The sequence below is a fragment of the Opisthocomus hoazin genome, chromosome 3 (assembly GCF_030867145.1).
Source record: "Opisthocomus hoazin isolate bOpiHoa1 chromosome 3, bOpiHoa1.hap1, whole genome shotgun sequence".
Lineage (NCBI taxonomy): Eukaryota > Metazoa > Chordata > Aves > Opisthocomiformes > Opisthocomidae > Opisthocomus > Opisthocomus hoazin.
In genome coordinates, this window is record NC_134416.1 from 45,900,667 (window position 1) to 45,914,957 (window position 14,291).

At 35.9% G+C, this 14,291-nt stretch overlaps 1 protein-coding gene across 1 annotated transcript in view; it reads right to left on the bottom strand.

Annotated features, from left to right (window-relative positions):
- Positions 1–14,291, bottom strand: part of RP1 (RP1 axonemal microtubule associated) — a 196,656-nt gene that overhangs the window by 57,901 nt on the left and 124,464 nt on the right. Inside the window, exons 35-38 of the mRNA XM_075415269.1 lie at positions 12,615–12,825; positions 4,664–4,815; positions 1,804–1,882; positions 72–203 (exon numbers count right to left, since the gene is read on the bottom strand). Of these exons, the coding sequence (XP_075271384.1) occupies positions 72–203; positions 1,804–1,882; positions 4,664–4,815; positions 12,615–12,825 (574 nt within the window). The remainder of the gene's footprint in view (positions 1–71; positions 204–1,803; positions 1,883–4,663; positions 4,816–12,614; positions 12,826–14,291) is intronic.

Consider the following 14,291-nt stretch of genomic DNA (forward strand, 5'->3'; position numbering starts at 1 on the left):
TTACTGGCTCTGCTCCACACTGCCATGCAGTAGTGATTCATGCGAGTGAAAGACATTTCTGTTGGTATTACCTTTGAGTGGAATTGCCACTTCCACAAAATCTTTCTTGGAGCATTTATTGATCCAGTCATTGTGAACAAAAACATGTGCAGAAAAAGGGTAGAGGACTTCTTTTATAACAATTTTTTCCAAGAACCACTCATCTGATATAAAATAAACAGAACATTATTAATTCATACCTTTTAAGCAACAAAATGTTCTGTGTATGCAGTCATAAGTTTGTATCTTTACAAAATCAATAAAATGTTTTCTTTTGCTGGACTTCTTAAGGAAATAAGACTTCTTAAAATATATTGGCTGTGTGTATACGTGTTTCTGTCTGTTCCCCTACACTCCAAAATATTTGACAAAGTGGAGAAGTCTTGAAGTTTTTACAGATATTGTGAAATTAAACATAGAGATAGATTTGATTTAATGATCTACCAGTGTCCCACAGTATGGAAAGGCTTCTATATGAGATCTCTAGACACAAGAAGTCCCCCATAGGAAATGATATTATCAATGTTCTAAAGGAAAAAGAATCAGGATTTCTACCACATTATCCATTAGAAAATCCACTCAACACACAACTAACTTTCTGGTGAGGTTCTATGCTATCTAATAAGACACAAACTTCAGCTGAAAGTTTTCTTTTGATTGAGACCATTGTGTTGATTCTCCGTAAACCAAGCATTTCAAGACTTGGACTTCTGAGTCTTGATAAACTCGGTTATACTCCAAGTCTTGCTGAAGTCAATGAAAGTTTGATCATTCACTTTAGTGTTACTGTCTAGGAAATATATGGCAAATACTCTCCACATCAGTTTGTCTGAGTCTGAGCTTAACCTACAGAGTCGTCTCAGAGTCTTTTTTTTTTTATAAGGAAAAAAGAACAAGAGACTCATGCTCTGGAACAAACTTGTCTCAATTATCAGCATTATCTGCAGAAGTAGAATATCTCTAAAATCTCTGTTCTGTTGCCTCTGAAAAACAATGGGCCAAAATTGTAGCCAAAGTATTGAAGAAAATATCAACTTCTGATGCTCCTTGCTATTGCTACTTATATTTTAGAAATATGCAATTTTCTTTAACTCCAACAGCTGCTGTGGAATCGGAAGGAGGATAAGAAAAAGTGCTGCAGCAAGTGCAGATTTTTTATCTGCCACTCAACCTCATGCATGCAGAATCCCTTAAAAAAGAATAAATTTCTCATGGGTTAGAAGAAAAAAAGCTCTGAGGCCAGAACAGCCGTTCTTCCATGTTCCACTTCCCAACCTAATGAACTGATTGCCTGTTCTTATCTTTACCTAGAAACATTTAGTCCTGAAAAATAATGCTCTTTTATAACAAAAAAGTCCATCATCTAAAAATAGAGAGGAAGAAAAAAGCAAGTAAAAAGCTACAAAAACATGATGCGTATTGCTTCCTGAAAAACAAATGCTTTGTTGATTGTACTCATAAATACATAGTAACTTCTATGGAGAAAAATTTCACATAGAAGTTTATCATTGTACATTGTCACGACATTTCCTAGGAATCCTTTGCACTTTTCAGTGAAACAAAGCTGGATACTTCACATCTACACTCCAACAGAAATAATGAAAAGCAGAAAATGGAGAGCAATTTCAAATTTTCTAGAACTTCTTAAAAAAAAACACTTTTGATTTTTAATCTTAAGTTTAGGATATTTCTGAAGTTCTAGGATCTCTCAAATCTGATAATCTACACTATCATTACCATCCATTAACTGAAAAAATTGCTGACCTTTTTTTAGACTCTTAAATCCGACAAGAACTTGATTCAACTTGCCAAGATATACTGCTTTGATTTTGAAAACTTCTACCTGCAATATGAAAATATAAAAAAAAATTATATTTTAGTTAAACTTAATATGTATCTGCTGTTGAATATTTATCATTTTAGTCTTGTGTGCCTGGTCACTGTTTTGCATCTCAATGGAAGCAAATTTATCTTGTTTATGCAGTGCTATTGTCTTTGAGTTCATAATTAAACACTACTTGCTATAACTGATATTTTCTGATTGAGTTAATATTATGAGTTTTGAATTTCAAAATGCTGCTGTATTCAATAGGAAGTAATTTTGGAAACATTAGATACACACACTAACAATAAAGTGGTCATTTCTAGTACCTTCATGGACTGAAATAACCAAATGCGATCGATTAGTACTTGTGTTGAAAGTTGCCTTGATCCAGAACCTAAGTCCCAATGAAACTGATGAACAATAGGTGCCTAAAAATTCTGAAAATCTGGAGCAATTCCATTTTCACTACAATTCACATTTAATTTAGTGGTAATTAGGCTGATAAATGGGAATGAAGTGAATAGCATCTGGGAAGATTTCAACCACTGTGCTGTTGGGATAAGGATTTTTCAGTGAAGCTGTCTCTATAACAGGTTAAATTTTCCACATACAATAGACTTGCATGATGAATAGCCCTCATGGAATCTTCCTTTTTTTCCCTACAGTAAATCTTCATAGTATATTCACCTTCTTGCATATACATGTTTGTCTTCTTCTTTGCACAGTCATCTTCCTTCATAATCAATTGGAAAACTCACAAAAGTATGCACACTGACACTTGGTACACACATTACTTAAATTTTTTCCTTTTGGCTTTTTTGAACTAGGTCTGAAGAAATGAGGTCTGGAAACACACTATTGATGAATGCATTTGTACAGTCTTTTAGGAAACCAGCTGTGGAATAAAATCTCCACAAGTAAGACTGTTTGATTTCTTGTGACTTCATGAGCTATCCTGTTGTAGACGGAAGCAGTTGTCTTGGAAAAGTTGGGTTGAAAATGCAATTTGAAGATAAAAATTGAGGACCAGTTTGGAGGTTTGAAAACAAACAATAAAAACTTTGTATTGTTCCCATAGTTGCTGCCAAGTACAATGACATACCTGTTAGAACCATATTGATCATAAGTCATCTAGAAAAAAAGAGCAAAAAGTAGGAACCGAGAATTTAGCATTTGAGGGCAAGCTGGAGAAAAGAAAATTGTGAGAGAATGAATACTCAAACAGTTGCTACTCAAAATCTGTTCTATAAGAAGATGATTAGGATGCTATAGCGCAGAATACAGAAAAGCCCTTTAGAGTTTCACATGAAAGATTTAGCCTCCTGAACAGACCCATTCAAAAACTGACACAGAATCTGGATTAAACAGAAAAAAAAATCTTTGTGAATTTGCAGATGAGTTGTATTTCCACAGGAGTGAGTATTCACAGAAGTCAACTGTATTGTTCACATATTTTTCTCTAAGTTGTATTCTTAAAGAAAGTTTAGCATACATTATTACAAAATAAATATGTTTTTTAAAAAGAAAAAACTCAGGACAGTCCAGTTTTTTGAAAGAAACAGGTATCAGTCTTTCTTTCAGACACAGTGATACCTTATCCATCGTAGCAAGCAGTCTTGCTGTTCAGATTTATCTAAGGTATTATCTTTAAGCTATATTAAATACAATTATCTGTACCATCCAAAAATCAATCTATAAAATTCCTGCATTATTTCTTAAAGCCAGACGAGCCCTACTATCCTGTCATTATTACTTTCAGATTTATTTTGTGACGTCTGAGCTAGCAGTTTGATGAGTTCCTGATGAATGTGACATTGGGGATGCATGTTCTTTTCCACAATGAAGAAAGAAAATACAGGAATACAGGGGACATAACAACTGACAAAGACTTAGTCTGGTTTTCGTACAAAAACCATTGTGTCTTCTAGACTCTTCAGAAGTGAAAAGCAGATAAAATAGACAGCAGACTATCTAAACAAGAAATAAAGCATACTGCAAGCATATTTCTCTAGATTTCTACATCAGCGAACCAACTAATCTGAGTTGGCTGCCTCCTCCAAAGAAGATTCTTATGTACTTTGCAATGAATGTATGATTTCCTCAAAACAAAAATTAAAAAATCTTCCAAACCTAAACACCGAGCAAACAGTAGGGTCTAGTGAAGTATCAGCTGAATGCTTCCTTTTGATCTGAAATAGATACTTCCTTTTGATCTGAAATTTGTTTTAGTTACTTTGTTCTTATGCCAATAACTATTCCAGGAATTACTCTTCTAGGAAAAGCCCTTTAAGCCTCAAAAAGCAACAATATGTTTACCATGTTTCAAATCAGTAAGTGGGTGGAAGAACTGGAAATATGAAAAAATAAAACTCTGCTTGGAACATTGACATTAGTGTTCAGGAAAGTTAACATGAAAGGTCATGGTCTAAAGTAGGTACAAAGGCAAGATACCCTACAGACATGTTATCAGTTCTACCAATCAGGCGTATTTTAACAAAACACTGATACCTCCCTGGCCTTAAAATTCTGGAATATTAAAACAGAATTTTTGGAGTATACGTAGTGCAATTCAAAATTACTTTATCAACTTAACTGTTTCACTGTTGCACAATGCTGATGATGCTTAAAAGCAACATGTTACCTGTGGACACAATCACCTGTTAGTTATGAGAGAAAATTATGACTATATAGAATACAAAACATGAGTATTTTTGATACTTTGTCCATTAAAGGATTTATGTAAATATAAGTTTTAACAAAAAGGCACAGATTCAGTTACATTTTTCGTCACTGTTTTACCTGTCCTCTGGCAAAAGTGATCAAGCTGTTTCTCAAGTTAAGCCATCGTTTCCCTGAGTCTCTCTTCTCTCCTTGTATACAAAGATAGGCCTCACCAGTGGCATCTGCTTTCTTCAAGTGTCCCGTATGTAGATGGATTTCATATTCCACAACTTTAGAAAAAATACACATAGAAAAACAAGAAGTCAGCAGGAGAAAAATGCTCTTTGTCTTCTTATCTGACACCTGCATGGTGTACCAATTCCTGGTAGAAACCCTCGCAAATTTTTTCTGAATCCCTTACTGTGCCACAGAACAGGGAGCACAGGTCTCTTCAGTCCTGGTGACATACATAATCAAAACACGTTCTTGCTGCATAACTCCCCATTTGGCAATCTGCAGGATACAGATATGTTCTGCTCTGACACCACTCCTAGAAAATGGGCACTGCTGGCTGCTGCTCGGGGCACAGGACCTCCTATGTACTGCCCCCTTCCCCTAAGGTAGGGAATCCCTTTCTAAGAGATACTTCATGTTTACATGCTCTTTGGAAAGTCTGTTCTTAGCTTACATTTGTAAAGTGGCTTAGAAGAAAGCTGGGACCTGATTGTCTTAAGCTTTAAACTCAGGTAATTATCTCCCAATGAATGAACACATCAGGACTGTCAAGCTTTCGCACTAGTCAGACCATAATACTATTACAATGTTCTTGAAGCTTAAACACATTAACGTGAAACTGAAATAATTAATTAAATATTCTTTCATCAGCTTTAATACATCAGTAGAAAAACCTCTTTATAGTTTGTATCAGTCTCCAAAGAACCTCCCATGTACCGTATAATAACCCACAAACACAGATCACCTAAAAGAAATCTGAGTTTAAGGGAAAGCATTCCTGATATTCTCAGCTGTGGTCATAGTGTAGCGGTTCGAAGAGCGACCAGTGGCCACTACGTGGAGCTTCTGCTTTCTTGCATTTTTATGACAGAATGTACAAGGGATGATGTAGATGAGACCAGATTGCATTAATTCTGAAGAAACTTCATGGGAAACTCCTATGTTCATTTTTTAAATGACCTATTTTATCCCCGGAGTTTATCATGGAAACAAGGAACAAGAAAACACTTAAACAGAAGCAGGTCACAATCTCAATCAATATTCATGGTTATTTGCATTATTTTAACAAGGAGCCCAGGAAAAATAAGAAGAGTTTTTTGGGGATTCTTCCCCCCCTCCCCCCCCCCCCCCCGCTAAGTGCTGCAAGTCATCTTTTACTCAGATTGTAATAATAAATCTGTGCTCATTTGTATAATGCTGGTGCTGTCACTTCAGGAATCTAACTCTGGTGGTTATGTTAGCAACATGATCCTTAGGCAGTCAGCAGGGAAAGGCAAGTGCTGTAGAAAACACCTATGATTGGTTCCCATACATTCTTACACGGTCTGAGTGTTCCTCTGCTTCCAACGACAAGCATTATTATTTTGGTCTAAGAAAAAAAGGCTATTATCTTGCAGCAACACAGGTTTGTAAAACACACTTTTCTAATATTTTTCAGAAGGAGGAAACAATTTTTGTCCACTGTAAAATGCAAAGTCACATTCCAGATGAGAGTAATAAGCAACACACACGGACCAAGAATGTATTCAAGAATGTGTACGTTATCTCTTGAACGTTTTTGTCACAAGCTTCAAGACTGATTTTTTTTTTTAAGGACTGAACAGTCTTAAAATCCAACATTTTACAAGTATTGAGCTATCTTTGACTACTCCAAACTATTCAGCTCCAACTCCCACAGCCTTCATCACTGGCACAGTAAAGTAGATATAGACGACATCCAGACTGTGTCACAGTCACATGCTGGAGAAGGTCTTCCAGCCTCCCTCTGCTACTTGTTCCTACCTGGCACCTGGCTGGCTGTAAAACCTCTGCTTTCCCAGGAAACACGTGTGCAAAGAAGGGAACTGTTGCTTTAGAGAGACATGAAATCAAGGAGCAAATAGGAAGTACTTTCAGTCTCACAATTCACAATATAAGCTGGAAAGTACTGAAATGCACATTATTCAAGTCTGAAATACGTATGTCAGTCTAAAATACATCACAGGATACACAAATATCTAAGTATACGGAAACATCTGATATTTTCTGTACAGTTTGCTTCTTGAATGAAATTTATTCGATAGAAATGGCCCCATTTAGCCAAACTGTACATCCTTTAAAAAGATATAATTACGAGAAATTTCTGGTAGATTTGACAATGATTGTTAGTACCCAGAAGCTAAAGCTGTCATTTATTTTCATGCACGGGTGACAGGAAAATAGGGAGGAAAAAAAGAAAGTGGTCTGTGGATGTTTATTTTTAAGCTTTTCTTACAGCTCTTTTCAGAAGTTGGTGCTATTCATATTGAGTATTACAACGAAAGGCCTGAATTCAAATATTGTGACATCTTATACAGCTATTCTTTATATGACTGAAATAAAATGGTCACATAACTGGAACAAGGGTTCTAAAGGGTGAGTTTGCACACTGTTTGAAAAAATTAATATCTAAAAGGATTCTTTAAATAATAAGGGCTGTATCAGTCCACTAATAAAGGTGTGTTCATTGCAATAAATTTCTGAAATGTCTTTGTTTCTTTTCATCTTTACTACATGGGAGTGATGTCTGAGAAAATCTGTTTCCTGAAAGGTAACTATTTCACTGCAGCACTATTTACTTTACTTCAGGGTCTTCCCCTGGGATTTTTTTTTTCTTTAATATTTAAACCAAGAGCTGGGAAAGCACTTGCAATTGACAGCATCGATCATGCTTGATGATAAGAAGCAAACCAAGAGCTTTCCTAGACTGGGGCGCTAATGTATCTCATCCCTTTCTTCAAGGCAGTTAAATATGCACTGCCAGGTGAAAGACAGCACAGCTGCATTAAAGTCAGTGTAGCAACCCAGACTTGCTCTTGCTGGAGATCCAGAGAGTTGAAAGTAGATGAGCTGTCCATGTGACTCTTTGGCATTTGGCCAATGGCATTTTTGCTTTTAGAGGAGTTAGGATATGAAGGTAAGACTCTGTGTTATTCATCTAGTGTTGCCTTGCCTCTGTACCTCGGTCATATAAGCAGATTCATTAAGGGCAAAAGGTTACTTGTGTGAATAAGATCAGAAGAATCTGGTCTACAGATCTGAGGACTCATGTAGGATGGATTAGAAATCACAGTGCTCACAGTGATCTTTACTGCTTTTGTCCAGAAACATTAATATATACTTCATCATGAGCTTCGTTTTAATCACACAAGTAGTAGTCAAATGAGATACACATTGAAAGTTAGAAACCTATCCAATGTTTTTGCTGAGTCAATGTTTTCAGCTGAATCTGCTGAATGCATAATTAAAAAAAAATTAAATATGCATCTGCTGGTACATAATTTGAAGGTTTTTGTAGTCACAGAAAATATTTGCTATTAATTTTCAAAGATTTTGTATCAGAGAAAGGATTGCCACTATATGAGTGAAACAAAAAGATACAAAGTAACTATTATGAAGGAAGGCATGGCATGAAAGAGATGCTGTGAAATGGGGTAAAAGTTCTTAGGGTGAGTTTGGGACCATTCTCACTATCAGACGAACGTTGTACCCGAATAACAAAAATCTGCTAAAGTAATGTGTTCTATTAGACCTTGCCATTCTTTGTTTATTCCCAATCCTATTTATAAAAGCTTCATTTCAGATGTAAGCTAACAGTGTGAAACTGAAAGTGGTCACCTAATGCTCTTTAAAAAGGGGAAAAAAATGTGAATTAAAGATAGGACAGAAGGTGTTGTTTTGAATTTGCCTTTTTTTTGTTGTGGTTGAATTTATTATGTATTCAGATATCATTAACTGTGATAATTCAGTAACATTTACCCACAGAACTCTCAATAGCCTTCCAAGGGTGAACAGTTTAAATGATACAGTCACATCCTTTCTGAATGTCAGAGGTATAGTTAAACCTTTTACAACATTGCAATTTTAGCTTTGTAATGAACTCGGGCAATGCAGGTAATTTTTCCAGTGGGGGGGAAACAGTGAGAAAATCTGTCGAGGAAGTCAACTACCAAATGAACTCCTTTTTTCCTGTTGGATCTCTCAAGACCTTTTCTCTTTCAGCTTTCCTCTGTAGATTGTCATGTTCTCCAGGGAAAGATAAGACGGTAGGGATGAGAATGCAAATGGAGCAGGGTAGGGTGCTGTGTTTCAGAGCTGTTGGATATAGCTAACAGGGACTTTTTTTCATAGGCTTCTGCAAAAATTGTACTCTACAAGATATGGGGCAATATGGGGAATGAGTATTACAGAGGTTATTGTTATAATTGCCAGCTGAATCCATTTTATTTTTAAAGGAATGTTAGGCAACCAAGAATCAAAGATGAGTAGAGTAGGCAGGGATATTTTTTAAATGTTCATTTGGCTCTATGGCAAAAAAATGTGGAAAACTAAATTTGATGCCTAATCCTGCAAATTTATCACACAAGAAGTCTCAAAAAATTAAACTCACCCTTTCTGTGAAATGAAAGGTTTGGGACAAGATCCTCAGTTGATACAGCCACACAGCTAATACGTTTAAGACAGTGGATCAAATCAGTTTATGCCGGCTGAATAGCTGATTTCATTAACCTAGTCAAAAGTACTGGGTTCATCTAATCTACGCAAGAGTGTGGTAGAAAGATGCCTGAGTGAGCAGGAGTTTGAATCCATAAATGTGAGTTAGTTGAACAGCATGATTCACTTCACCAGCCCCATGCCTGAGCCAGTCTGCTTCATGCTAGTTTGGTGCCATGCTTGAGCTAATAAGCCTAACAACTCGAAAGACTACTTTAGCTGAAGCATCTCTGAACTAATTTCATTTGGAAGATAACATGAGACTTACCATTAACTTTAATCAAAACGGAATTATTTTATAAATATGAGCTTCTGGACTGAGTGGTATCTGGAAGAGTTGAGTATCACCTAGTGAGAAACGACTACTCCATGCCAACACATCATGGTACACTACTACTTAATAATGGTCTATTGTGATTAACAAAGCAGTGGAAATGTTACACTTTATTCATCAACTATAAAAACATAATGCTGGGTGATTTTTAAAACGGATCAATACATTTGCTAACACCAGTGTTTCTTACTACAAACGTTAAGCACTTAAACCCTTCAAGTTCTGGTGCTAACAGACTTGACTGGGGGAGGGAGAAGGAGCAGGATGTCAGTAGACTCCAGACAAAAACACTTTGTTTCTGACACAGGAGCCTAATGTCAGCCAGAAGAGGACAGTTCACAACTGATAAAAATCATTTATTAAAGAGAAGGTAACAGTGATCTTCAATAGTTATTTTGGCAGCTACATATTTCAAAGTTCTTATTGTAGCTTCAGACAGGTCCTATTGCTATGTAACTCCTGGCGCATGCCTTCAACTGGAGTCACAAATAAAAGCATTTTAAAAATCATCAAGAATTTATTTAGAAATCATCATGAAATACGTACTCTAACAGCAAAAATTTCTAGAATGTTAATTGTTATTGTGTGCAATGACTTTGTCCCAGTGTGTTAACATGCACATCAATGTCATGCACAGAATTAATAAAAAAAATGAATAACTGTCTTTTAATTTGAAGTCCAAAAAGGCACATGACAAATAGTTTGATCCATGATACAGGTAGTCTAGAATAATGTGCCCACAAACACTAGGATGGACAGACTGAAGGGGAGAAATAAAAAAGTTGTTTGCTTCTGTGACACTAGCTAATATTCAGAATACAAATACAGCTCTGAGATAATCCCACAGAACCTAATGAAATTATGCAATAGAATCATTTGACCTTGTTTTTTTAATATAATTGGATGTGGGGAGTTACTTATAGTCTGGGCTTGGGCACTTGCTTTTAAGAAGAAATGTTTCTACAGACAGGAAAAAAACCGCAATTTCAGAGATTCAGGTTTAAATTCAGGGAGTGGTCACTGCCTTTGACAAACGAATTGTGATTTTCCTGAAGCTTCCAAATTAGCAAAGATATGTATTTTTGCCTCGATAAATTTCATGAAATCACTGAATTTAGAACAGATATAATTGTATTAGTATGGCCTTCATTACAACCAGGCAATTGACATTACTGATAAAGGTTACTGTTTATTTGGATGCTTAGATTTTAGCATTTACTTTACTTCCTACAAAGTTATATACCTCTTGTTTGCTTTGTCCAGGGATAGCAATGATCAATATCACTCAAAATTGTCAAGACATTCATTAAAGACATCTCCATAAATTGATATCTCTTTCAATGAAATAATGAGAGCAAACACAGATTTTTTTGTTTGTTTTTCTCTAGTAATCAAACTGGAATACAAGTAAGAAGCTGGCAGATATTTCAGACGGAATTAGTATTGGGGCTACAAAGAATAACACTGGTATTAACACTTCCATTTGTAGAAGACTTGACTCCACAAAATGGTTTATTAGAAACTTCCTAGGTTAGTTGATATTATTCTTCTATGGAATAATTTTTGAGGGAGAGTATATATACAAATCTTTTTCCTAGAAATTTTCCAAGAAAAACACCTTAACTTTACAATATACCTCAAGACTGAATTGCCTTACAGATCACGATAATGGTGTCTGACTGTATCTCCAGGGGTACATTTTAGAAATTTTGTTATTTGGATTTCTGGAGTTTTTATATGTAGTTAAACATTTAGCAATTTTGAATTCTGAAAATAACTACAAATACTTCTAATTTTCCTCAATAGTTCATATATAAATTGGGGAAACAGAGCTTTCAACAAGCTCTAGAGTTACTATATTCAGCATTGTACATCCTGCATATATTACATCAAACATTCAATGTTATTTTAAATCTGATAGATCAAAACACTAAAATAATTTTCTTTTTGCATGGGTACTAATCTACTAGTTGTTTAAAATTATGCAAACCCACACAAAACCAGAGATTTGAAAGGTCTTTGGTATGTTATTTGTTCAAGTTTCAACTTTAAATGGGATGAAATATTTAGGAAAATCTCCTTAGAGAATAGTGGGCAAAAGTTCACATAGAATATTTTATTATTTCTTCTGTGCCACTTCCATCTTTTTCCATTAGTTTCTGTTTAAGCAGAACACTCTTTGTACTATAGCCTCTAGCAATAAACCTCTTTAACTGTCACTAAAAGCTTCAGCATATGATCCTTACGATCCCCATCAATCCTCTTTATTCTAATGAGCTGGATAGATGGGAAGCCTGTTCTTAAATAGCTAGTGATCAAGTTATCCGTATGCAATTGGTTGTTCTTCTCCACATTCTGGAGGGACTGGAAGAAAAAACTTTATTATCTCCCTGGCATCACACAATTCATGCGTGTTACTAACAGTAGAGAAACATTCAACTTCATATACACTTTTGTGCAATATTACTTGCTGTGCTATAAATTTCTCATCAACATCAATAAAATACTAGTGCAGCTGAAATTCTTGGAGATCTCTTTGGTGGTTAATTGTAGCACATTTTAAAAATTCTATCCCTGTGTTGTAGGTAGTCTGCAATTCTTTCATTCTTAAAAAATGTACTGTGTTTCTAGGTCACATGCATTTCTTTGTGAATAGGAAGATTCAGGTAGTATCACACAGTAGATGATATTTTGTACACATCTTCAGCTGATATAGCATTAATTTGGAGAGATAATAAATAATCAAGAGCTAAAACTGGAACATCATCTAACATGAAAGAAGCCAAATCCCATGTTTGGTGTCAGCAGTTATAGCATCTGTCATAATCCTGATACCAATGGTTTCTGTTTTCTCAGCTTTCTTTTGTGATAAATGCATGTGCAAAGCCATCATATTGCTCTATCTAAAATTCTTGCAGAAATCCCACACAGTATTTTAAGCCCAAAAGAGATGTACTGGTATTCCAGTGACAATTCCTGACCCCACTAACAAAAAAATACTTATCTTACCAGGCAAAGGCTCCTGATCTGCATAGAGAGCTGGCAGTTCCACACATTTCTCTTCATTAGGGTTGAACCAGCAGTCAAAAGCTAAATACATCTCTTCCTTTGTGCCTGTGTGCTTCATACACAGTAAATCTAAGTGCCATGGCTGTTTTAGCTTGCTATGTGGGCCAGTTACCTGAACTTTGTATATTGAGCCAATATCTGCCAGTTCATCCTATGTGAGGAAAAAAAGAAGATAAATGGATGTCATTCCAGTTGTGCCAGATCAAGTGTAGTTGACAGCTGTATGCAACAGCTGAACAAACTTCAGCAGTTAAAGAACTGGGGCAGATTTATAACTGCTACTATTTTTCCCCTTTCTAATCAATACAAAATTGATTTACTAATGTGAATGAGGAGATGGAATGCTTCAGGTCTGATATCATTGAACGAATGATGGCAGTCACTGTTGAAATTTGTACACAGAAAAAGGTACAGTGTTCATATATATCACACTGATTCTGTAGACTAACTGCAGGCACAGAAGCTTTCGTCAATTCTAAAAATTTTGAACACTATTAGAAATATTTCTTACAACTTCTAATATAAAAATGGTAAAATTAACTATAAATTTGAAGGAGAAATAATCTGATTTTGAGGAAACATTGAAGAGATCCTCCATCTTCACCGTTGCTGTGGTTTAGCCTCAGCTGGCAACAAAGAACCACGCTGTCGCTCTCTCACTCCCCCCTCCCCATCCCACCGGGATGGGGAGGACAGTCAGAAGTAAGAACGGAAGAGGCAAAGCTCGTGGGTTGGGACAAAAATAGTTTAACATGATGGCAAAGAGAGAAGAAAATAACAACAATAATACTGATTAAAAGAATATCCAGCATGCAATGTTCTCACTGCTCAATGCTCAGCTTGCTCCTGGGTAGAAAATGCTCGTGCTTCAGCCAGCTCCCCCACTTAAATACTGACCATGATGTCACATGATATCAAATATCCCATTTGATTGGCTGGTTTGGGTCAGTGCAACCAGCTTTTTGTGAAAATTAGCCCTATTCCAGCCAAACCCAGGACACCCTACATCATGTTATCATATAGAAATTGTCCTATAAAATCTTCCTCTTCTTGCATTCCTACTTGAGAAAAAAATCTTCTGCTTCTACTGGGGATAGTACAGCATCTCTATGACATACTATTGCTCGAGTAAATTAAAGTGGAAGAGGTCTTAGATACCTGTAATTATTTGTTTTAAACCAATATTTTTTCCCTGTAAGGGAAAAAGAAGGGCAAAACCAGAAGCTGTCTCTTCCTTTTCCTACTCTTTATTTCTCATATTCTTTCCCCTGTTCTTTCATTTCAAATACTGCCCAGGTAGTAGCAGTGCATGTGACCTGTCTTCAGCCTTTCCTCTGACTGGGCACTTCCAGTTTCATAGTATTTCCTTATATTTTCCACAGGTTCTTGGAAGTAACTTAGGAAAACCTTTTGGGAACTCCTCATTTTGGACCATGCTTATGGCCTAGGCTGGTCTACTTAGTTCCTCTTTCATTAGAGAAGTTTCTTGATTCACAGTTCCAAGTCTGCTTTCTGATGAACCCCAACAACAAAAATTAACATATTTTCATGCACTCTTTGGGCTTTTTGCCAGCGGTCTCTTCACCCCTTTTTTATTTTTCAGATTTCACAGATCCA